We start from the raw sequence: 25,048 nt of genomic DNA on the forward strand, positions 1-25,048 counted from the left end.
CACTGCGAACCTACGCCCTTTGGTTCAGATTTGAGATTCCAACATTATCCTATTTTACATTCAACTTTTATAAAACATTATATAATATCACCTTTTTATATTAATTTTAAAATTATTATATAATATTAATAATAAGTATATGTATTTTTTAACTAAATTATAAAAATAGAAAAAGAAGAGATAAAGCTTCTAAATGGAAAAAGAATAAAAAAGGACTGGACTAGCAGTAGCTTGAGTGCTGTTATTTTGTCACTTGCCATTGCCTGGGGCCACCTTCTGGCTGATAGCGAAACTGAGGAATCGAGGTCTTCATCTTCTGAAATTTTGAGACTCTTGGGTTCTCCAATTCAGTGCATCTTCTGATTAGGCTTCACATTTTCTTCATCAAAGTCTTCATATTTTAACTCAAGGTATATTCATCCAAAGTTGGCTTTGTTTTTGGTTTTGTATCTCTGTGAAGCACAGCTTTTTCTATTGATTGATTATACTTTTGATCTCTCTTGAAATGGGTAAGAATCAAAGTTAGCTTTTGAAGGAGCAGATTTTTTTTTTTATTGTCATTATGATGATGAAAAAATATAAATGATTCTGGGTTTTGAAACCCTTGGATTAAAATCTAAAGTGCGGGAAAGGAGTGTTCTGAAGATTTATGATGTTGCTGAGTGAAGTTTTTTTCGATATTATAAGGTAAAAAGGAAAAGTTTTCGGTTTTAAAATCCGATAAGTGAGGTTTTTGATTCTGAGAGCGAGAGGTTTTCTTCATATTGTTCAGTGTTGAGTTTTTCTGTGTGTCATTATGGAGAAGCAAAACAGTTTCACCGCTCCAAAGATGCAGAAGCAAAACAGTTTCACCGCTCCAAAGATGGAGAATCAGAGCAGTTTTAAGGCACCCAAGATGGAAAAACAGCGGAGTTTTCATGGTATAACCATTGAGAGACAGCCAAGTGCGATGAAGGCGTTGGAAAAGCAGCAGAGTTTTCGTACTGTCACGTTTGAAAAGCAGCCAGCCAGGCATGAGGGGATCGAAAAACAGAATTTAAGTATCAAAAAACAGAATTTGAGTATTGAAAAACAGGCAAATAGTTGTGGGGTGATGGAGAAACAGAAGAGTTTTCGTGGGTTTTTGGAAAAGCAGAAGAGTTTTCGAATGGTGATGGAGAGGCAGTTGAGTTTTATGGGTGGTGGTGAGAGGAGGAAGAACAAGGATTCGCCGGGAAAAAGAGGTGACTTGCAGCTGCATTTGGCTGCTCGGGCAGGTAATTTAAGCAGAGTTAAGGAAATTCTGCAGAACTGTGGTGAAAGTGATTCAAAGGAGTTGTTGTCAAAGCAGAATCAAGAAGGAGAAACTCCCCTATATGTGGCTGCTGAGAATGGGCATGCTTTGGTTGTTGGAGAGATGTTGAAGTATATGGACCTTGAAATTGCATCCATAGGGGCTAGGAATGGATTTGATCCATTTCATGTGGCAGCAAAGCAGGGTCATCTTGGTAAGCTTTCAACCTGATTCTGCATTGTGTAGTGGGAATCCTTATTAATTTTGTTTTGAAAGCTTGAGATAGTATGTGTTGATAGGAATTTGATACGAACAATGCAAGGTTCCTATCATAATTCTAGCGTAATTGAGAATGACCTGCTTGTTTGTTCCATTCAATTTTAAGCAAGGCATTGTACTAGTTTTATTCATCTCACTTTCTCTTTACACAATCGCATGGACCTTTTACCAGTGCCTTACTATCAAAAAACTTATGCAGTGTGTTCATTTCCTTTCTCATTCTCCATTTATGGATGCTTTCTTGGAGGGCATTTGGACATGAATTTGTCCTTTTTTGTGTTTAATAGGTTGTGGAGACTCAAATTCATAATTTTTCTGGTGGAAGTTCACCAAAACATGTTACATTGGTGAATTTGCAAGCTTGTTACAAATGCCTGGAATACACAAAATAGCCACAGTTGCCTGCAATCGAGCGTGTGTATCTGTTCTTTATTTGATTCTAACCCTATACACATCCCTAATTTTCTTTTTGCGCTTAGTTAATTAGTTTTGTTGACAAGCGACAGCTTTCCTTGATTTTTTATATCATATTGTTGTTTAAGCTTATAGCTAAATGACACTGTTAAAAGACAAATCTCTTTTAGAGAATGCTAAAGAGTGTTTATTGTTTATCTCTTGTTATCAATTATGTGCTGACAAAATACCAAAAACCTTGCAGATGTTTTGAAAGAACTTTTGAGTGTATTTCCCAACTTGGTTATGACCACAGACTTATCCTGCACAACTGCTTTACACACGGCTGCTGCTCAAGGGCACATTGATGTAGTTGATTTCCTTCTAGAAACTGACTCAAACCTCGCTAAGATAGCCCGGAATAATGGCAAGACTGCCCTCCATTCTGCAGCAAGGATGGGTCATGTGGAAGTTGTGAAATCCCTGCTAGGCAAGGACCCAAGCACTGGTTTTAGGGTTGATAAAAAAGGCCAAGCTGCAATACACATGGCTGTAAAAGGGCAAAATGAGGAGATTGTGCTGGAATTAGTTAAGCTTGGCCCCTCAGTGTTAACTTTGGGAGATAACAGGGGAAATACTGCATTGCATATTGCCACACAGAAGGGCCGTAATCAGGTGCTTCCTTTATCTGTTGTGGATATACTTTCCTTTGTCAGTAGATGTTTGACTAATTAATTGGTGCAAGTGTGTTTTGCAATCTCATTTCTTTCCTTTTAATATGATAGGATTTATGATGATTGTCAGAAACAATTTTTTAATTTAAATAAAACGGGTTGGGTTATTGAAGCGATTTCATGTTCACACATATGCAAGTAATGGAGACACATTTTAATTTTTACAAAATCTAACAAACCTAAGTAAATGTCAATTAGATCAAATTGAATTGTTAGTTTTAGTTTGATTGTCATTACCATACATATTAAAGTTTGACTTGTTTTTATTGCAGATTGTGTGTTGTTTATTACCAGTTGAGGGTATAGATGTCAATGCATTAAACAAGGCTGGAGAGAGCCCTCTAGATATTGCTGACAAACTTGGAAATCAAGAACTTGTTGCTGTGTTGAAGGAAGCAGGAGCCATCCACTCTAAAGATTGTGGAAAGCCCCCAAATTCAGCAAAGCAACTAAAGCAGACTGTTAGTGACATAAAACATGATGTTCAGTCCCAGCTTCAACAGACCCGTCAAACTGGATTCAAGGTCAAGAAAATCGCAAAAAACTTGAAGAAGCTTCACATAAGTGGACTCAATAATGCAATAAACTCGGCAACTGTTGTCGCTGTTCTCATTGCTACTGTTGCTTTTGCTGCCATCTTCACTGTTCCTGGACAGTATGTTGAAGAAAAATCAGGTGGAGATTCCCTTGGACAAGCCCACATAGCAAGAAATGCAGCTTTCATCATCTTTTTCGTGTTTGACAGTCTAGCTTTATTCATCTCCCTGGCTGTTGTTGTAGTCCAGACATCAGTTGTTGTTATTGAAGAAAAAGCAAAGAGGCAGCTTGTTTTTGTGATCAACAAGCTCATGTGGTTGGCTTGCGTCTTCATTTCAGTCGCTTTTATTTCTCTCACTTATGTGGTAGTAGGCAAGCATTCCAGGTGGCTTGCTGTGTCTACTACAATGATAGGCAGTACAATAATGCTCACAACAATCGGCTCTATGTGCTATTGCGTTGTTATGCATAGAATGGAGGAGAAAAAACTGAGGAACATAAGGAGAGAAAAGAGCAGGTCCCATTCTTTTTCTGTGTCTATGGTTTCGGAAGAGGAGATTTTGAACAGTGAACACAAAAGAATGTATGCCCTTTAAGACCTTAGAATTTGGGAAAAATAAGGATAGTGAGGTGTGGTATTCCTCATTCACATTTTGGAATAACTATTTGCTGCTCCCTCTATTGTAGCTAATATATAGTTCTAAGTACTTGAGCCAATGCTCGGCATATGATTAGATTAAACTTGCATTTGCCTTCAGGCAAGTTGAAGGAGAGTGGTGTCAATGTGATTCTAGATATCATTCACTTAAGCTGGATGCTAGCTTTTGCTTGGAAGTTTCAGCAAAAGAGGTGACTCAATTTCCTTCCCCTAGTGCCCTATCAATTTAGCCTGACATGAGATCAAGACTTGAATATGAGTCCATAAAGCTAGTTACAGACATGGTGGAAGCAACCTGAGAGCTGGTAATGGATGCAAAGGAAAGCTTTTGAGTTCTTACAGAATTCATCCTGTGTTGAAATGTTGTAATGGTATATGATATGCTCATAGTGAATTAAGATTAGCTTCCCCATTGGAAATGCTCTCATGTAAGTTCATTTTCATTGCAAGATTTAGTTCAACATGCCAATGCCAGTTGCTTTGTCATCTCATGCATAAGATGAATATCCCAAGTTTGCAAAGAAGCAACCTTTAAGAATTAAGATAAAACAAATTCTACGTATTTGTCTCTGAAACATGAATGCCTGGCTATAAGGCCCACATAGAAGAATACGCGTATGAATAATGAATATATCCAGCGGAAGCCGGCCATATAAGAACTATTGATTGGTTTCAGTGACCATTTTGTTTATAAGATGTGATGTAGAGTTATATGGTAGACTCTACAAATGTGTTACTAAGTTGTATTTGTGTCATACTAATTTGGGTTTTGGGTTAGAAGCTGAATTTTAAATTAAAATCGCACTGAAATATTTCAGTCTTAACTCAATTTGAACTTTGTTTAGATTGGATTGACAAAATCCAAATTAACTTAAAATCATTTCAATTTTCATCTCCAAATTATCTCGATCTATTTGTAACAAACCAGACAACATAACACTTTTTTATCTGCAAATGACCCAAAAATTACATCCTAACTCCCTTTAAAACAAATCAATAACAAGTATAATGGTAGTGAAATCAAGAATTTGAGCTTATATGGACACTTTTCTTTTAAAATTTCTTCAATACGCGTCTAATAGGTAGCGAAATCAGACTGTTTAATAGGTTCATGTGTTTAATAAGTCTAAAATACAACAATGTAATTTAAAGTTATATTCTATTTGAATTGCACAAAATGGAATAAAAAACTCAAATTTAAGTCAAAAATTGGACTCAATTTTATAAACTGAATCAGATTTAAACCAAATCAAACAGTAGAGTTTGAACCAACTCATCTAATCAAAAGTAAATTAGCTCATTGATCGACTAAATCTTGTTCGGGGTGAACCCAAATCAAATCCATACTTATAGGAGAGCATTTTAGCTTTAAAATAAAAAAATAAAAATGACAATTTAATTCCCATCACTCTGATAAAGCAAATAGTTTACTCAAACGATAAGCCGTGATATATAAATATTACATTCCAACAAAGTCAGAGAATTCGATTACCAAAATAAAAGAAAATAAGAATTAATACTTTTTTTTTTATGAACATAATTGTCCATTACAAATCCTGTTTCATTCCACAATATGGGCAAACTAATTATATGTAGATATATGCATCACGAAGGTGAGACTAAGAAATTTGACCAAAAAATGACTGCAAAATGCGGTTCAATTTGGATATGGATTTGGTCTTAAAAAGTTGAAGAGAATGAGCAAATTGCAAGCAGATTACTCAAACAATCAAAACCCAGAGAATGCTTCACATCAATATAGACAATGTTATCACTCACAAAATGGACGACAGTGGTGCTAGGGTACAAATCCAATATCCTTGAAGTATTCATGCTCAAGGGCACTTCTAGCTGTGATTCTTCTGCTCGGATCCATGCACAGCATTTTCTGGAACAGGATTGATAGAGAACTCAATAAGTAAATAAATGGTGGAAAAATCAGAATAAATGCTTTGATTGCACATTCACAACGTTCATTCAAATGCGGTGATGCGCTCGAGAAATGATGGGTTTTGAAAGAAGAGATATCAGCTCATCTAATTAGCACCCAGGCAGCATAATTAGAATTGCGGAAAGGTCAGATTAAAAATAACCCGGCAAACTCTCAATCTCAAGAAATCTCAACAAAACATCTTCTTCCTATTGGCAGTGTCCTCAAGAGTTTTTGTCCCATTTCCTCTCCACCACAGATTTGCCACCATCATAAGACACGATAATTCTGCAATATGCCGCCTACTTGAAACTTAATGGAGATCAATAAATTGGACTAAGCTGATGTAATTATCTAATAAATAGATAGAGCGCTGGCTCCATTTTGATAAAGCAGGTTTGGAGTTGCAAGTAAGCTAAACATAGGAAACAGAAACTAGCTGGTATGTGAATGCTAGGTAGTAGTGATACGAGCTAAGTGCTTTTAGTTCTAACACTTGCATTATTGCAAAAGGGAAATGATGAATTGTGAACATGCTAAATCCAAACTTACAGAAAGAAGGTCAACACCGGCTGGCTCCAGGTTTGGAACTACACTTTTCAAATCCTGCAAATATATGGTGCATCAAGTAAAGTTGCTAATAATATCATAATCTATAATCTTCTCCCTTCTCCCAAAGAAGTATCATATTTAGCGAAATTGAAGATGAATGAAACAAACACGACAAAAAGTTTCCCATTACCTTGGGAAGCCACTTAGGAAAGGCAGATTTGAAATCAGGCAGAGAAGTCACTCCAGGCCATATGTCCTCATCTGGAGTTCCCAAGACCCTTCAATATAAAAACGTATTTTAGCACCAAAACAACTAAAATCAATAAAAAACTAAAGATGAAACCCCAGACAATTCGATATAAAAAACATGATGTATAAAGTAATCTAATAAAACTATATGCACTCACTTTGAGTACACAAGTACACATTTGATGTGTCATCATATGATTGGGTGAATTTGAATTAATGATAAAATAATACTCAATCATGTGATGACATATATAAATATGTATTTATTTGTGTACTCAAAGTAGATACGCACAGTATTACTCAAAGTAATCACCATCAATGGGTAATTTCAAATCTTTTAGAATATGATTTGGTACAGACCATGAGTTATTTTTTCATTTGCCTCATTGTTAAAACACACTAATATTTTCTATTTCCAGCGCTAAACATGGAGAGGCCTTAATTTTACTATCACTGTGACCAAGAACAAGTTTTTTATGAATACTTGAATCTCATACTTGCAGATCCTACTTAAAGGATATACATAGCCATTCATAGAAAAAAGATATTCAACATTTGATAGAGCTAACCTTCAATGTCTAAATCTGGGTATGGATATTAAACAATTTAAGCATAAAAACTTTTCACTTTTCAACAATTATAGTTCATGGATCACAGATGATTGTGCACGTTAGGGAACGGCCAAACAAATGAACAAATTACAGAAGAGCCGATTTTCACCTTTCTAACTATATGTAGCATATAGAGGGTGCTGTACAAGTTTTTATGCAAAAATATTAATAGGTATAGAAAACTGTATAACTTTTAACTTTACACCCTTTCTATAAGCAAGCAAACAAACAATATAGTTTAATCTTGCAAAAATAAACATATATTGACATAGAGCATTTACTTTCCATTTTCTGCAAAGGATGCAACTAATACATTTTTTGTTGGGTAAATTTAAGGAACCAAGTTTTGCTGGGAAATTATAAACCTGAATATCTTGAATAATTCATCAATCTCTGAATCTCCAGGAAATAACGGCCGTTGGTTCACCATCTCAGCAAATATACATCCCACTGACCACACATCAACTGGAGTAGAGTAATGACGAGATCCTAGCAGTATTTCAGGTGCTCTGTACCATAGTGTCACAACCTAGAGATAACCGATAATGATTATGAACCTAGAAAATGCTACATGGTGAACACAAAATTTGTAATCATTAAACTTGCCAGTGTATGATAAACTTGGAAATTAAAGATCTGGTACATATCAGTAATTAGCTGCTCATTCCCCTCTTTCCCTTCCCAACCCAAAAAGACAACAGGTTTCCATCAATGACTTCTCTTTCTAACTGAATGCATTTTGATATCTCTAAGTCTCACAACTCATACCTATCTTCCTTGGTTTTTATGCCCCCACAATTATTTCCTGGTTTCTCTCTGTTTCACCCCCACATATGATACATTGTAAATAATTGTGCCATACTAACAACTTGCTACCTCACCTAAACAAAACACAGAGCCAGTGCTAATTGATACCTCATGTGTAAATGTCCTAACAGGTATACCAAATGCTCTGGCCAGTCCAAAATCTGCAAGCTTTAATGCATTAGTCCGGCGATCTATCAGCAAATTTTGTGGTTTCAAATCTCGATGAAGAACCCTATGAGAATGGCAATATGCAATGCCACGGAGAATTTGATAAAGGAATGTCTGCAGTGATAACAAAGAAATAATATTATTGTGGTACTCATTTTAATTGTACTAGGCAAGGTAAATTAAGACCCAGATTGTGAGCTAACTAGTAGTGAAGGGACTGCTAACTGTAACAACACATTTAGAATGATAATTGTAAAGACGTAATATAGGTCTACAGAATTGCATTTCTTCTTGAAAAACTTGAAAATTATGAATTTGGCCTCCTCTGGATAGAGGGCACAACTTTTGTGGATAATAAGTACCAATCACATTTATAAGAAAATAACAAATAAAAAGCACTATTAAATAATTAAATTCATTAAAGCATTAGGATATTCTGAATTTTAAATTCCCAACCTATTGATGAAATACTTTAAATCCTCAAGCAGAAAATAAATGAAACTCCAGAGAACAGAATATTTTCTTTTGTTCTTTTTTTTTTTTTTTAATAGGCCATATGGTAGAAATATATCACTCACTTTTATTAAACGTGGGTCCTTCGCAAAATCTGGGCACGAATCCATGTGCTTCTTCAAATCCAAATCTAGATATTCAAAAACTAGATACAAACGATTCTCGCTGTGTACTACATCCTGCAACCTGCAACCAAAGAACCACCAATTAAAAGTCAAATTTGTCTTATACAGGGTTACCCATTTCTTTTCTTTTTGATACGAAAGAAAACATAATATATGATCACCATGTATCGTTGCACAATGGGTAAGATTATAGACGTGTAATGATAACAACAAGTGAAGCCATAATGATTTCCATATACACATAGTTTGATCATAGGGAAAGCCTAAAGGCTCTAGAAGTGTCTGAGAAATGATAACACAAATTAGCAAATTTGAATAAGATTTAAAGTCACAGGCCTTTAGTTATGAAAAGATACGTTAATTAGCAATGACGGCTCAATAGATTGGCAATATCAACTCAGAGAGCTAGGATAAGGTAACCAAGGGCCTGAATATCAGTATATGGGCAACGATTAAGCCAAATAATCAGACAAAAGTAGCTGCCCCAGTTTTCCTTCAGCCACCTAAAGGACCACAGCACAGTCATAGACAAAGAAGATCAAACAAATTCCTGGCCCAACCAGTTTGACAAAACTTGTGTACCAAAATACTTACTAAAGGTTAAGAAATGACAAGAAAATTTCTTTTACAGGTTTCTTCTAACTCCTATCCCAGATAACATGTTCGATGGAAATCACAATAACCTTTATCTATTGGCCACACATTCAACTAGATGAGTAGTATACACACCTAACAATATTCCCATGCTGCATTTCTTTCAAGAGGGAAATTTCTCTAATAGCAGTACTGGGCACACCCTCATCCTCCTGCTCCAAACGGATTTTCTTCAATGCTATTGTTTCATTGGTAACACGGTCACGAGCTTTGTACACAACACCATAGGTTCCTTCACCAATCTTCTCAACTTTCTCATACTATCAATTCAGCAACATTGCAACCAGTTCAAGATAACACATAGATTACGAAACAACTACAATAAACTAAACAATAACTGTTTTCTCCCCTACCTGGTCCATCCAGCCCAGCTAAAACACCCACACAGCAGGAGTTGCTCTGAAGTGAAACAAAAATTTCCAAGTTTCAGTAAAACTTGACAACATAACTGACCAGAATCATAAATCAGAAAACATACACAAAATCTTAAATGGCACCCCAATGCAGCCCAAAAAAATGATCCCCCGAAATTCATATCAAACTAAAAAACTAAAGAATATCTACCAATGAATCATATAGAAACCAATTACAAACTCTAGATAAGACCTGAAACTTACAACAAACTGCTTGTCCGTTTTTTCTTTTATATAAAATAAAATATCAGATTTAATTTTTCAAATCCAATACCCATATATAAACATTACAGCATTTTAAATTTAGCACGAGAAAAAGTAATTCGCAATGTAATTACTAAATTAACTTTGACTAAAGCCTATGAGTTCAAATTTTAAACAGAAACGAATATGAAATCAGTGAAATACCAACTGTAAAATACTAACTGAAGAGAATGACAGCCAGATGACAATACGACGCCGGCGAGATCAATTACCGGAGAGAGATATCGCCGGCGCGAAGTGGAGAGCTTGCAAGTCCAAGTGGCGAGCCAAAGATCTAGGGTTTCAATACCCGGTACAAACTAGAAGTGAGTCACTATATAGGGCTAATCTTGTGTGAAGAAGACCATCGTAATCTCTTTTAAAACCAATCATATCATGCCACATGGATTTTCATAATTATCAATCTCGTTTAATTAAACATTCTATCATATAAAATATATATATATATATACACACACAAGCGTATGTTTATCTGCATCCTTTATCAATATCATCCAAGGGGAATTGGATTCTACGAGTTTGGACAGATATTTAGCTTGACTTGAATTTTTTTATAATATTGGTACCGCCATAGAACAACTTGTTTTACCAATAATCCTTCTATTATTTTTACAATTCTTTGATGATTATTCTTTTTCAATGGTTTTTTTTCCTTTAATAATTTAAACAATTTAAATCCTCTCTTAAGCTAAATGTTTTAGAACCATTTTATTGTTTATATATATATACATACACTCTAAAAGATTTATTTCCACCTAAGATTTGGTGGAAACCTAAATTTAAATTTATTAATTTTTGAAAACTCAAATATCTATCTGTCTACTAAATTTTATTGTTTATGTTACTATTAAGAGTAAAATTATCATTTAGTTACAAATATTTAAAAAAATTAAAATTTATCATATTTTCCTTCTTAATTTAAAAATCTAACAATTTTTCTTTATTTCAAAGTTTGAAAAGTGATCATTTTCTTCTTAAGATTTTTTTCTCCTCTTCTACTACCATTTGTTGTCTCTAACCGTTGACTCTCTCCCTCCTAGTCACTCTCTCTTCTCTCTTTAACTGTATTTGTTGGAGACGAAGATAACGTCTAAAATGAAAACCGTTTGTCTTGGTCTAAGATGAAGACGATTTCATTTTTTTCTCCTACAAATACAGTCAAAGAAAAAAAGGAGAATGACTAAGAGGGAGGGAGAGAGCCGACAACCAAAGACAACAAATGGTCATCGGAGATAAAGATCTAGAAACTCAAGAGGTGAAACTGAAATTTTCTAGAAAGTTAGGGAGGGAATGTATATAAGAAAAAGATAAGAGTTTATTACCCTAGACTTGGGGGGAAGTTAATTTTTAAATCTGAAAAATATAAGATTAAAAGGTAGAAATAAAAATTTCAAAACTTAAAAGTAATCCTAAAATATGAGTTTAAATAAAATTTTTAAATGATGATTTTATACCTAACAATAATAGTAAAATTTAACAAATAGTTGAATATTTAAAATTTTAAAAGTTAATTGATGTAAATTTAGATTTACAGTGAACCTTGGGTGGGAATAACTCTTTTGGCTATATATATATATATATATAACAAACCAAACTCAATTTTAAATTAATGGTTTTAAATATGAGTCGATATCAAATTGAACTTGGTTGGGTTTTTGAATCCACCCATGCCTCCCTCAACCTTGGAATATTTTCATGTTTATGTGTATCATACATTATGAATAAGCATTCTATGTTGTGTTTCCTTCAACAATCGCATAGAGTATTCTGGCCTCCACTTCCCACTACAACTCCAAGAGAAAGAGACAATTTTCCACACTTTTAAGGAACCCTCCGTTGATATGAGAAGAACCTTTAAAAGCCAAAAAAGAACCAAATGAATGTGTGGCATGTCCATACAATCAATATATAGGGATAGATTTAATCTGAATCAACTTAGATAAAATCTATAATTTGACTTGAATAAATCAATTTTAAACTAAAATTTTAACTCAATAACTAGACTCAAAATTGACTCATTTGTTTATATAATAATATTATTTATCAAGGTGAAGTCACTATTCACTCATTCGATAACATTGTTTACTTATTGATGGCCCTCTATTGACATTGTAATGGCTTGGCTAAGATAGTATCCACCCCTAATAACATATAAATGAACTCCATTTCTTAATGGTTCCTACAAAAGTTTTCACCCTCGAGAGCATATGACCAATTTGGCTAGACAAAATACTGCACCAATGAATGTCAAAAAGTTTCAAAGATTTACAGCAAAAGCATAGGCTTCTGCGGATGAATACAAAAATATGAATTGGTTTCTGTTTCTGTCGGAAATATATATTGAGCTTACAAGTGTGTAGATTGAAACCCATGATACACAAAACCAATTGGCTTATGTTAAGGTTCAATTCACACACTTATATACCACTCTCTTATGCTCTATTTATTAGATGTGGGACTCTCTTTCTTTGAGTCTCCAACACTCCCGCTTAAGTGTAAGCACCTAGGCCGTTTGGCTCAGCCGGTTTGTGGCTGGGTGCATTATCACTTGTATCCAGAAACACTTAGGCTGTTAAACCCGTCGTTTGACTTGTGCTCTGATACCATGTCGGAAATATATATTGAGCTTACAAGTGTGAAGATTGAAACCCATGATACACAAAACCAATTGGCTTATGTTAAGGTTCAATTGTCGGAAATATAAATTGGGCTTACAAGTGTGAAGATTGAAACCCATGTTACACAAAACCAATTGGCTTATGTTAAGGTCCAATCCACAACACTTATATACTACTCATTTTACTTAAGTTTATTAGATGTGGGACTCTTCTTTATTTGAGTCCTCAACACCCCCGCTTAAGTGCAAGCACCTAGGCTGTTAAACCCGTCGTTTGACTTGTGCTCTGATACCATGTCGGAAATATATATTGAGCTTACAAGTGTGTAGATTGAAACCCATGATACACAAAACCAATTGGCTTATGTTAAGGTCCAATCCACAACACTTATATACCACTCATTTTACTTAAGTTTATTAGATGTGGGACTCTTCTTTATTTGAGTCCTCAACACCCCCGCTTAAGTGCAAGCACCTAGGCTGTTAAACCTGCCTTTCGGCTCAGCCGATTCTTGGCTGGGTGCGTTGTCACTTGTATCCAGGAACACTTAGGTTGTTAAACCCGCCATTTGGCTCGCGCTCTGATACCATGTCGGAAATATATATTGAGCTTACAAGTGTGTAGATTGAAACCCATGATACACAAAACCAATTGGCTTATGTTAAGGTCCAATCCACAACACTTATATACCACTCATTTTACTTAAGTTTATTAGATGTGGGACTCTTCTTTATTTGAGTCCTCAACAGTTTCTTCCTGTCAATTGAAGGATACTTTGAAGCATTGCAGTTTTTGTAACATACCCAGAACTACAAACCAAAACTACTTTGAAGCATTTGAAGATGGAATTGAAAACAACAAATTGACGTCATTATATGTAGTAATAAGCATCATTACAATGGGACATGTCCCAAAGCCATATTTGAGATATAGAGGATGGGGTAGTTGTCACACTAATATTAGCTATCTCTATATATCCCACCTCTTTTTGATGCGGAACATTAACGCCGATGATTTTATGTCATCTTGTGGCACTTGGAGCATGAATTGGACTTTCATCTTCATTGGCGCTGTCTTTGCCTTGCCCACTTCATCTCCGACCTGAGATTGGGACATCAGGAGTCATGCTAATTCATTTTGATGAAAAGCAATCTCAAGCAAAGACATTTTTAACAGTACTTCTTATCGAGATAAAATTCTTAAGAACAACCACTTACCCAGAGAGATGCCCAGCCTAGACGAGCCCCTGAATCATAACCAGCTTTGAATTTGAAGTCTTTGCCATACGTGTGCTTGTACACTGCACTCCAGAAGTTGGAATCAAAATTGTACCAGTAGCTGTATTATAATTAAAAGTAATGAACAGTCAGATGTCATCATTGACAAACCAAGCGACATTAAAGTCCATTGAGCAATTTACGATGACGGATGTAGCCATTCGATGCCTCAGTTAAAGAGACTAAACAGTTCTAACCTGAGACTCAACAAATGGTAGCAATTCCTACTTTCATTTAAACATATATTTCAAGTTCACACATGCATCATAATTAAATATGATCTAAAGAAGTAAATAAGTGTCATATCAGGACACCAGTATTTCAACATTTATGATATTCAGTACATACACTTCAGTACAATAGAGAATTAGTTTGCTTGCAGAAAATCTTATATAATTGCACGTTTACGAAATTGCAAGGAGGACTGTCAAGACATTGCATTACTCTGAAAACTCAAAAAGTTTACTCCTTTGCAAAATAAATATACGATTAACTTTTCATTGTAGCAATATCAACTGATGTCAACAACACCATCCCAGACCAGTCAGTATATACCAGTTCTAGCAAAATTCCAAACGGATATCACTCATGTACCCAAATATAAATGCATACTGACCATATGAGTTTGTCAACACTGTGCATTTTGACGAGCATGATCATACAAGTCGATTTGATACAAAGGCAAAAAAAAAAAAAAACCAATCTCATTTATTTTACATAAGAAATGATCATTTTTACATATGTTGCTATTATATTTTTCAACATTTTACCACCTTGGATGTTTAGTATCAACGCTAATTAAATCATGAAACTGTTATACAAGGATAATGCTAAACACAATAATGTTCAGAAAATTACATCCTGTTAGTATCAATAGTAATTACCAGTGGTAGATATCTCCCACTGAGAGATGGTGTCATAGCCAACAAAAGTTTGGCAAAAGAAAGAAACATGCAAACACTGCACCATAAGGATCCCTCTTCAATAAGTTCTGCTAGAAAAAAGAAATAAATCCCTAAAGTTTAGGGATACAATTTCAGATTAATTAATGTATATATTTTGTATTTTATTCTTTCCTAGTTTAGTTTTATTTTTTATCTAGTTTAACTTGATTTTCTATTGCCAAGTCTGTATATACTTGCCAATTTTACATGAATAAAATTAAACAAGAATTATTCAATTATTCAATTATTGTTTCATGGTATTGAGTCTAGCGTTCTTGCTGGTATTTCCTTTTGACACCATCATGCTATTATCTACATAAAATGATGAGTTCATCAATTCGATACACTCACAATACTATCTTCGCAGAAAGATAAATTAATAAACTATCACAAGAACGACCATAGAGCCAACATCGTTAAAACCACATTGATGACCATAATCTTTAAAAAAAAATCTCACCTTATCAGCAACCTTCTCTCACCAGATCGCCTCTTTTGACAAAGACAGAATATTTATTCATGGAAATAAAACTATATGCACAAACAATATGCAAAACCTTATGAGTAAACAATGATATATCACCATATAATTAAATGTTATTTTATCTATAATTTAAAATTATTCAATCACATGATGACATATTATTATTTGTACACATAGCATTAATCTATTCAAAGAGAGCATGAAAAATAAATAACAATCCAAACTAGGAATAGAAAATATATATTCTCCAGCTTGATGGGGAGTATTGAAAAAAATAAATCCCTACTGTTTATATATACAATTTCAAATTAAATAATGTACATATTTTGTATTTTATCCTTTCCTAGTTTATCTTTTTTTTTTTTTCCCTAGTTTAACCTGATTTTCTAGGACTTAATTTATTGCAAACCATGTGTATATTTGCCTATTCTATATGAATAAAATTAAGCAATTTCTCAGTTCTTGTTTCAAGTTCTCAACAAAATATTCATATCATAGCACAACATAGTTCCTCAATCAAAACAATATATGTAGACAAGAATATATTATATACTTTCATTTGCATAAGCATGAAATGATCAATTTTGAAATATAAGAGAACTTTTACTTTAGATGGAGCCAGAGAGTGAGAGATAGATTTCTAACCTCAACTTATCAGATGGACTGAACTGGCGCTTGAACGCAAATGATATGGCATTTGAAGGAAGTGAAATGGTTGGAATGAATGCCATTTCATCATCCTACAATTAAAGAATAAAAAGGAATAATTAGCACCAGTCAAAAACAATGGGCAATAAAAAAAAGATAACTCTGCATCCATCTGGAAAATTTTAGCAAATTAACATTACATGGAAGGCCATATATTTCAAAAGGAATACAGCCTAGCAATCAACATTATTAACCAGCAAAACCGAATAGGGAAAGAAAGAATAAAAAGCTAAGAAAACACTACCTTGTAGGAGTATCTTAGTTTCACTTCCTCCTCCTGGTATTCAGCAGTGCAGATCCCATTCAAAATCTGACCCTTTGCAATAGCACTTACCGACAATATTTTCTTCTCTTCTTCGTCATCTCTTTCCTCCAACAAAATTTCACCATTTGGAAATTTGAAAGTTGCTCTCGGCTGCAACATCATGTCAATAAATAAAGTAAATAGAGAAGATAATTAACCAGTCAGCCAATGCAGTAAAATTATGGCAAAATATCATCAGCCAGTAGTTACAAGGACATCATCTTGCTCTACTTAGAAAACCTACAACATTTATTTCCCCCATATGGCTAAGAGTCTGCTGAAACTATCCTCCAGACCTTCTAGTTTCCCATATGACTAATAGTCTGCTAAAACTAACTCTGCAGCAAAAGCAAATGCAACCGAAAACTAAAATCTGAATGACAAGCATTACACTCACCAAACCAACATATGGAACTGGAGACGACAACTGCAATGCATAGCCAGGATCAGCTAGGTCTGCAACCACAGCCACTTCTCCTTGTTGAGCCTAACAAGAACCAATTCCAATTCATCTTAATTTGGCACAGAATTCAACCATCTGAGAGTCAATTCAGACAACTAAAACAAACCCAATTCAAAAAACAAGAAAAAAGTAAGTAAAAATCAAACCTTGACATCATGGGAAACATTAAAGTGGAGCCTAGGGCCAACATCAAAGGAGGAATTAACGAGGGCATTTTGTTCTTCGACATCATACTGAATAGAGAGGTGTTTGGAAGAGAAAGCCAAGTGGGGTTGAAAGATTTCACCTTTACTGTTATTCTGGAAGGAAAATTTGAACTTGGCAAGGCTATGAAAGAGCTTGGTGGAGATTTTGTGGAAGAAAATGGAGGCGTCACTGTCAAACTCTGAAGTGAGTCTAAGTGATGGCCTTTTGATGAAGGAAAAGAGCGGCTGAGGCTGAGGAGGAGGTGGTGGAGGAGGCAAGGGAGGAGGAACCATGTGGTTAGGGATTTGGGATTGTGGAAGAGCAAGAGAGGAAGAGATTGGTGGTGGTGGTGGTGATTCAGCCATGTTGAGCTGTTTTGTTTTGGCTGTTGTTTGGTTGTTTTTCTTGATTTTGACACTGGACGATGTGAAGAGCCCGTAATTGTTTTTTTTTTGAGAAATAAATAATTGTATAAAAAAGTTGATGTGAAGAGCCTCTATTTGTACTCTTTTGAAAAATAAGTATAAAAAAGTTTAAACAAATTGAAATATTTTGAATGGCCCATGCAGGTCTCGAACCTGCGACCTTCGCGTTATTAGCACGACGCTCTAACCAACTGAGCTAATAGGCCAGTCGATTTCTTCGACTCAATAGTGATACATATAATTGAAAAAATGAATTCCTGCTAATAATACATCAAAGACACCAGACAAGGGAAAGTCACCAATCAAATTAACTTAATTTGAATTTGAATTTGAATTAAATTTCAATTCGAATTTAGCTTATTTTAATGAAAACCGAGCCAAACTCTACCAAGCTAAAATCCCCCCATCAATGTAATACTTTATATGTACTTTCGGCAGGTCAGCCACTGCTATCCCTAGAGATGGCAATTTGGACCCGATTTTAGGAGCCCCGACCCTCTTCGATCCTAACGGGGAGGGGATTCCCCGATAAAAACGGAGAAAGGGGCGGGGATGGGGATGAAAAAAATCCCCGTAGTCGGGGACGGGTCGGGGACGGGGATACATATTTCCCCGCCCCGCCCCGCCCCGCCCCTCCCCTCCCCTCCCCTCCTCGCCCCGGCCCGGCCCATCCCCTCCCCACCCCACCCCTTCCCACCCCTTCCCACCCCTTAAATTTAATATATTAATATAATAACTTCTAAACTATTAAGTTCTAGAAATTTTTACATTATGATTTATTAAAATTATAACTTTAATTTTACTAATTTTTGAATTATCAATTATCAACTTTTACGAATTTCTGAACTATTAATCTAATATATTAAAAAGACCTCAGAATCTCATTATCATAAAATGCAAATGCACCAAATTAATTTTATTTCAACTTCAAAACTTAGTTAGTCAATCCACCAGGTTTTACACAAAAAAAAAAAAAAAACAAATTATAAACTTGATAAAATCAATTGAAGTGAATGAAAAGTGTTAAATTTAATGTTATTATAAAATTACCCTAAATCACATACATGAAGAGCTACTAATGAAGAGATTGATTATTGCATATTGTTAGATTTTATGAAAACTTTGTATTTGAACTAAAATAATAATGAATATTTTGTAGCTCTTGTAGCAAGTGATATTTTGAGAGAATATGATTTATTTTATTTATTGAAATACATAAAAGAATTAAAATTTATATTTACGGGTATTGGGAGGGGATTTTTCCCCGCGGGGATGGGGCGGGGATGGGGAGGAGATTTTTCCCCACGGGGACGGGGCGGGGATGGAGAGGGGATTTTTCCCCGCGGGGATGGGGAGGGGATGGGGCGGGGATTTTCCTTCGCGGGGAGGGGACGGGGATTATTTTTTATCCCCGTAACGGGGACGGGACGGGGACGGAGATTGATATCCCCTACGGGGACGGGGACGGGGATTGATATCCCCTCCCCGCCCCTCCCCATTGCCATCCCTAGCTATCCCATCTTCCTCCTAGTGGTCAGCCAGTTGATCGCCGAAGGATCTAATGGTGGGTATGAACACTACAACATCTATAAACAAAATATGCAACCTAAATGAAAACCAATTTATTTGCAATATCTTTTTATTTTTGCAGTTCCTGACTCCATATATCTATCTAGGTATTATTTCTGTGTCTTGTCTCCACCAAGGGTGTTTTGGTTTCTGGTTTTTCTACATCAATTTAACAACTATTGATTACACAACACATTTCTGAAAAAGAAAATACTTCAGACAAATTGCTAATACAACCTAATGTGACTTCCGAACGATGAAAAGCCCCTTGTTTAAACCCCGCCATTGACACAACCCAAATAGACACAGTTACCCACCACAGCGTCCTTGTTGTCTCATGCCAGTTACAAGAGCAGCAGTGATTTGAAGACAGAAAATTCATGAGTTATTCACAGCAACTGGTTTCCCCCGACCCATAGCAAATCCTCTTGTTCCATCCGGCATTCGAGGCCCTGGAGGTGGCTTGCCTATGGTTAGCTGCTCATTATTGATCATATTATTTGATGGTGGTGTTCCCACATGATGCCCACAGTTATGGTTATTGTGATGATATTGGCCACGGTCGCCTTGTCCACGTCCCTTACCACGGCCCTTGTTTTGCCCTTTTTTGTGTTCACCCTCTTTGTCGTTTACATACTGCTCTCCCTGCCAAAATTTAAAAAAGGTATGCAAATCTAGAAACTACATGAAGGTAAAACTAGAAGCATCCTTCATTCAAAAGTTCCAAAATTTTGTAAATAAACAAGTACGGGCACAGCAGCATGAGAACTATGACTTACCATATATTCATGTGAATGATGATCGTATTGTTGCTGGTGATGGTCTTCCAGTTGTTTCTCATTTGAATGATGCTCGGATAAGGAAGGATCTTCTTCCTCATAGTGCCACTCCCCTTCATGCCCTTTTCTACCTCTAGAATGAGGGTTTTTCGACTAAGCATGAGATGAAAAAAAAAAAAATAAGAGAGAGATCAATGGACAAATCTAGAAATTCAGACAGGTCAATGAGATCAATGGACTGGTCTAATTCCATGAATCCACTTCGAAAACTAAAAGGAAAATCCAACTCAAAGTGCAATTCATGATAATCAAGGACTTCAGTAGCATCTATCTAGAGATCAATTGTGCAGGTAACAGAAAGATATCTGAAAGACAGGAAACTACATGTCAATCAGAAGATAAAACGTAAGCATATACATAACAAACATCGTTTTCAAGCCTCCTCCACATGGATTGTTAGCACTCTCATTACCACATGGATTGTATAGGAAAAATGAGTAGATCACAGATCAAAGTCAAGTATTGTTGTGCTCAAGCTCAACTCAAATGAGTTTTAGGGAGGCTCAAGCTCATGTTCAAGATAGAAACAGATGACTAGAGCTTGGCTAAAAAAATTACAATTAAACCTCATCGCTTATATATTTTCAATTATCTTCTATTTCAAAATTTAAATATAAGATTTTGGAGGTGTAAATTCAAGATTTTTAGCTTTTAGGAGTTTATTGACATTGCACTCAAACCAAACCGCAAGCTCATAAGCTTATCAAGTAGAGAAACAGCGAGCTCAAGCTTGGCTCAAGTATTTACTAGGATCGTGGGTAGCTTGCAAGCGGCTAAACACATTTGCAGCCCTAGTCAAAGTGAATCCTTGGTTTAATTGTCATAGGCACAGAATGAGAACATCAATAAGAAAAAGTTAACTATTTGGTAATTTACCACATGTCTTTGCATTAAACAGACCCGAAGACCGCTCCTCCAGTTTCCCTCATTGTTCAGGTCTGCAATCTGCCAAAAAGAAAAAAGATTTACAATTGTCTAAGTGAGAAAAGGACAAAAGTAAATAAATAAAAAGAATAACAATGCTGTCTCACAAAACATGAGAGTACTCACCGCTTTCTCAGCAAGCTCAATGGTTTCATATTCCACAAATGCATGCAACTGCATTTGAAACAAGGAGTTCAACAGTTACATTCATCTGAGAAAATATAACAAAGTAATAAGCCATCCTGTGCTCAAGAGTGCAATAGATTAATAAAGACTCACAAACATCATCAACATGAAAAGGTCAATGGAAGATGCTAGGATGATTATGTATTGACGCATAGAGAAGCTGCTTTAAAGCTTGTTCAGCAAAAGGATCATCATACTGTTTCATTAGGCCTTCATTGCAATTGTGAAGTCACAAACAAATAGATAAATCTACACGAGTAAATTTAGACAAGAGATCTTCCATGACGTGATAATCCCAATAATCTGGCTCAAGAGATGTACCACAACAGAACCAATCACCAGGTACAGGAATATGAACAAAATTCGTGCATCCATAAATGCATCATACAGCAACAGAAAAAATGCACTGGCTAAAAATCCCTAAAAGTCAATGCAATTATATTATTTCCGTTAAGTATAATAACAGAAAGTGCACCAAAATAAGCAAACATCAACCTGACACAGAACATGATAGATGCAAGATCATGTTCATATAATAGGAAAATAAAATGCAAAGCTTCTTTACTATGCAATACCTACCTTGTTACTGAAAAGCATGCTGTCCCCTTTTGTCGATCTAGATGCTGACAGAGCCCCACAACCAGAATGTTGGGGCAAACAAGTACGTATAGTCTTAACACTGTCACAGAATAATATAGGGTCAAACTACCATAAATAGCAAACACATCTTACGAAAGAACCAGTTTATGAAGTAATTATCTTTTAAACAAAAATAAAAATCTAATACCTCCCAACAGCAGAAAAAATCTTCATAAGATTTTGGTGGCAATGATCCTCAGGTAAATTCTCAGCGAGGACTATGCGAGACTACAAATCACGACAAAAAAATAAAAAAGAAAACAAACCAGTTGTTAGGAGAGGGAGTATCAAAAATTTTATTCTTTCTAAACGGTGAACATGTACCTCACACTCCTAAGGGAAACATATACATAATAAATAGAAAATGCAAGTTTTTCACATCTTCTTAAGATGGCTCAATTATCTGGAGTAATGCAACAGCACATACAAGGCACTAATAGAAGTGGCACATAAAATGTATTATGACATTATGCCAACCAAAAACAAGAAAATATAAAAACATTTAAAAACAAAACAGTAAAAACAACTCACTTGTAATTCTTCCATATCTGATTCAGTTAGAGGATTCAGACGTTTCACTTTCTTTCCATCTTCACTAACAACCTGTTAATTACGGTGCAGAAAATATTGAGAGAGGATGTGCAAGAGATGAAATATTAATAGTAACAAAGGGCAAAAATTAAGACCACATGGTTACAAAAAAAACTCACAAGCTTTGATGAGTTCCGTAAAACATTGGCAAGCTGGGAATGACTATTTATGAGTGCTTTAATTTTCTTAAAAGATGCAACAACAGATACTGGCACTGTAGCAATGCAGATGATATGTTAGAATAAAGAACAGTTAATAAAGACACACAATTGAAGACAACAAACTTTCAATGTGGAAATCAGCCAATGAAGTATACAATATAATACAGCTAGGGTAAATTTTATTTATGTCCCCTAATGATTGGCCCAAAAATTTCATTTATATCCCCTAATGTTTGGCCTAATTACATTCAATTTACCAAACTTCAATCAAGATCAATAATATCCATACGATTTATGGTTTACTACAACAAAAATGCAAAATGAACAATGCAATGCCACCAATGGCAAACAAAAACTGAACCTAATTTCATAACAGAAACATCACGTTAAACATACACGCAATTCTTCCTTTCTCACACCAAACGTAGGAAAAGAGAAGATCATATGCAACAAACTGAATATGATGTAATATTGCATATGACATTTGATAACAGATGAACTAAACTCAGTGTCCAAATTTGAGAATTTTTTTCATTGCTTAACTTGCATGTTGTAGGTTTCTGGAAGCCGTCCAGGAGTACTCTTAGTAAGGAAAAATGTCTATATTGCTATAAGAATGAAATAGTTTGGAACATAACAGAATGAAGCACTGTGCAGCCCACAATTTAGAGATCTTACCATATCCTTCAGGATCCTTGTGAATGAACCTCATAAGATGATCCGTAGTGGCCAAGTTTAAATCACTGAAATAATACTCCACCTACCAAATCATTTGTTGGAAAAAACATAATTATAATGAGAATTTCATACATATAAAAGACCAAATTGGAGAAATAATGAAAGTAGCACCACACAACAAAGCAACTGCAGACAGAATTTATCTAAAATTAATATCCATCTATTATGTACTGGAATGTCAGTGTCAAAAATAACACAAACTCTTAGGCATCTTCCAAGTTAAGCCACGACCATATAATGAATTAAGGCCTGTACCTTTCCTCACCTCCATCTCATCTCCTTACACCAATGGCCTTAAAGTATATGCAAGACCTAAAATGACCTTAAATCTGGTACAACATAAACTATGATATAATGCTTGACACATGCGATACATACAGTTGTGATTTGCTAAAAAGTTTCTTGCATCCTAATTTTAGAGGTTGTGACCCATGTGCAAGATAATCTAGAATCTAATAGGGGCCCTGCTTTCAAATTCAAAACTCATGTCAAATTTCGCATAAATAAACACACAAAATTTCATGACTTAACAATAGATTGAAAGAAACAACTTTTTCAATACAGAGTAACAGAAAATATTAACCACCTCAATTGTTGCATATAAACATAATTTTCTTCAAGCTAGTCAGTAAGGTCCTCCAAATGCGCTAACAAACTGAGCATTTAACACTCTAACAATAATTATATCTTTCAATTAGAAACATATCCAATCTCATACTTAATCACAAGAAAAAAACTTATTCAAAATAGATTAACAGAAGCTACGAATCACTAAAATTGTCGCTGATATACACAATTTTCATCAGGCTAAACACTCAAATCTTTCAAAAGCACTTACAATAAAAGTTCCTTTCAGATAGAAAATATTCAATCACATAATCCAGAGAAACAACTTATTCAAAATAGATTAACAGAAGCTCATAATCACATAAATTGTAGCTCGTAGACACTATTTCCTTCAGCATAAACACTAAATTCTATCCAAAAGTACTTAAACACTGAGAATTTCAATCTTATACTGTAAAAATCAAACCTGATTCAAAATCTTCTGAGTTGATTCATCAGATAACCCAGCGTGATGCTGATCCTTCTGACCTTTCTGATCCTCGACTGCAAGCTCAACCTCCTGATTTCCTTCGTCATGACGATGAATGTGATTATGCTTCTGATTATGATGACTCTGATTGTGATTTCGATAAGTGTGATGGTGATGGTTATGATAATTCTGAACCAGCACGTGATGTTGAATCTGGTGATGATGATTAGGATGATGAACCGAAATCACGTGATTCTGCATCGGCATATGAAACGCCATCCCTTGATGCGGAGAATAACCACGTGGTGGATAATGATTATGAAACGCCGGCGGCGGAGGCATCATAACTCTTGGCGGCGGCGGCACTTGTAATTGCACCTGCGACTGAGACGCCGACGCTGTCGAAATCGTCGTAGAAGATCGCGCGGGAACGAACTCTGGAGCGCACGCGTTAAGCTTACTGAACGACGCCGATCGCGACAGATCAGAAGACGACGATTTAGACTGATCACTAGCATAGGTTGAATCTAGCATTTCAACTAGAGAATCTTCTTGTGCCATAATTTTTTTCTATTTTTTTTTAATTTTTAAAGACAAAATTGAAGTCAATGAATATTAGGGCTAGGGTTTATAAGGGTGCGACCGGGCGCAGAAGGGAGGCCCGGAGACCGGAAGGGGGCTTTGGGGGAAGACACTGGAGAGGAATTCTCGGTTTTGAAAAGCGGGGGAACGTGAGGTATTTATAGGATGCTATTGATGATGATGACGACTCATGACTCAAGATTGATGATTGAGG

At 35.4% G+C, this 25,048-nt stretch overlaps 4 protein-coding genes and 1 non-coding gene across 8 annotated transcripts; 1 reads left to right on the top strand and 4 right to left on the bottom strand.

Moving 5' to 3' along the window:
* The first annotated feature begins 231 nt into the window (after positions 1-231).
* Positions 232-4,343, top strand: LOC123195525 (ankyrin repeat-containing protein At5g02620-like). 2 transcript variants are annotated; one of them, XM_044609288.1, is made up of 4 exons: positions 232-1,487; positions 2,211-2,620; positions 2,952-3,140; positions 3,204-4,343. In XM_044609288.1, exons 1-4 carry the CDS (start codon positions 797-799, stop codon positions 3,810-3,812), a joined length of 1,899 nt encoding a protein of 632 aa, XP_044465223.1. In that variant the 5' UTR covers positions 232-796; the 3' UTR covers positions 3,813-4,343. The 2 variants fall into 2 exon arrangements, with proteins under 2 accessions (XP_044465223.1, XP_044465222.1); XM_044609287.1 differs by having other exon boundaries at positions 233-1,487; positions 2,952-4,343.
* Positions 4,344-5,371: 1,028 nt separating this feature from the next.
* LOC123195526 (cell division control protein 2 homolog) lies at positions 5,372-10,476 on the bottom strand. Of its 3 annotated transcripts, none has more exons than XM_044609291.1 (9): positions 10,373-10,476; positions 9,837-9,882; positions 9,559-9,743; positions 8,770-8,890; positions 8,132-8,305; positions 7,582-7,745; positions 6,547-6,634; positions 6,357-6,410; positions 5,372-5,762 (listed from the first exon to the last, which is right to left on the bottom strand). In XM_044609291.1, exons 2-9 carry the CDS (start codon positions 9,843-9,845, stop codon positions 5,673-5,675), a joined length of 885 nt encoding a protein of 294 aa, XP_044465226.1. In that variant the 5' UTR covers positions 9,846-9,882; positions 10,373-10,476; the 3' UTR covers positions 5,372-5,672. The 3 variants fall into 3 exon arrangements, with proteins under 3 accessions (XP_044465226.1, XP_044465224.1, XP_044465225.1); XM_044609289.1 differs by having other exon boundaries at positions 10,323-10,476; XM_044609290.1 differs by having other exon boundaries at positions 10,305-10,458.
* Positions 10,477-13,626: 3,150 nt separating this feature from the next.
* Positions 13,627-17,611, bottom strand: LOC123195967 (outer envelope pore protein 37, chloroplastic-like). The gene is made up of 6 exons (XM_044609846.1): positions 17,105-17,611; positions 16,893-16,982; positions 16,436-16,606; positions 16,129-16,223; positions 13,996-14,116; positions 13,627-13,879 (listed from the first exon to the last, which is right to left on the bottom strand). The coding sequence occupies exons 1-6, from the start codon at positions 17,507-17,509 to the stop codon at positions 13,748-13,750; spliced, it is 1,014 nt and encodes a 337-aa protein (XP_044465781.1). The 5' UTR covers positions 17,510-17,611; the 3' UTR covers positions 13,627-13,747.
* Positions 17,612-17,701: 90 nt separating this feature from the next.
* TRNAI-AAU lies at positions 17,702-17,775 on the bottom strand. The gene has a single exon. It is a non-coding gene; the product is annotated as a tRNA-Ile (tRNA).
* A 1,394-nt stretch (positions 17,776-19,169) lies between these two features.
* LOC123195966 (la-related protein 6B-like) lies at positions 19,170-24,971 on the bottom strand. Its single transcript, XM_044609845.1, has 10 exons — positions 24,250-24,971; positions 23,157-23,238; positions 22,437-22,531; positions 22,258-22,329; positions 21,875-21,954; positions 21,667-21,766; positions 21,028-21,075; positions 20,854-20,922; positions 19,918-20,070; positions 19,170-19,783 (listed from the first exon to the last, which is right to left on the bottom strand). Exons 1-10 carry the CDS (start codon positions 24,811-24,813, stop codon positions 19,517-19,519), a joined length of 1,530 nt encoding a protein of 509 aa, XP_044465780.1. The 5' UTR covers positions 24,814-24,971; the 3' UTR covers positions 19,170-19,516.
* Positions 24,972-25,048: the final 77 nt, after the last annotated feature.

Source organism: Mangifera indica, chromosome 14 (assembly GCF_011075055.1).
Source record: "Mangifera indica cultivar Alphonso chromosome 14, CATAS_Mindica_2.1, whole genome shotgun sequence".
Lineage (NCBI taxonomy): Eukaryota > Viridiplantae > Streptophyta > Magnoliopsida > Sapindales > Anacardiaceae > Mangifera > Mangifera indica.

Coding starts and splice junctions, on each gene's coding strand:
- LOC123195525 (XM_044609287.1), top strand. CDS start 797: ATGGAGAAGCAAAACAGTTTCACCGCTCCAAAGATGCAGAAGCAAAAC. Junction 1,488..2,210: donor AGCAAAGCAGGGTCATCTTG/GTAAGCTTTCAA, acceptor AAAACCTTGCAG/ATGTTTTGAAAGAACTTTTG. Junction 2,621..2,951: donor CACAGAAGGGCCGTAATCAG/GTGCTTCCTTTA, acceptor TTTTTATTGCAG/ATTGTGTGTTGTTTATTACC.
- LOC123195526 (XM_044609291.1), bottom strand. Junction 8,891..9,558: donor CAGCATGGGAATATTGTTAG/GTGTGTATACTA, acceptor CTTTGGTTGCAG/GTTGCAGGATGTAGTACACA. Junction 6,411..6,546: donor TTCCTAAGTGGCTTCCCAAG/GTAATGGGAAAC, acceptor ATATATTTGCAG/GATTTGAAAAGTGTAGTTCC.
- LOC123195967 (XM_044609846.1), bottom strand. CDS start 17,509: ATGGCTGAATCACCACCACCACCACCAATCTCTTCCTCTCTTGCTCTT. Junction 16,607..16,892: donor CAGTTCCATATGTTGGTTTG/GTGAGTGTAATG, acceptor ATGATGTTGCAG/CCGAGAGCAACTTTCAAATT. Junction 13,880..13,995: donor TAGGCTGGGCATCTCTCTGG/GTAAGTGGTTGT, acceptor TCCCAATCTCAG/GTCGGAGATGAAGTGGGCAA.
- LOC123195966 (XM_044609845.1), bottom strand. CDS start 24,813: ATGGCACAAGAAGATTCTCTAGTTGAAATGCTAGATTCAACCTATGCT. Junction 21,955..22,257: donor CAGATATGGAAGAATTACAA/GTGAGTTGTTTT, acceptor CGTGATTTGTAG/TCTCGCATAGTCCTCGCTGA. Junction 20,071..20,853: donor GTTTAATGCAAAGACATGTG/GTAAATTACCAA, acceptor TCTCATGCTTAG/TCGAAAAACCCTCATTCTAG.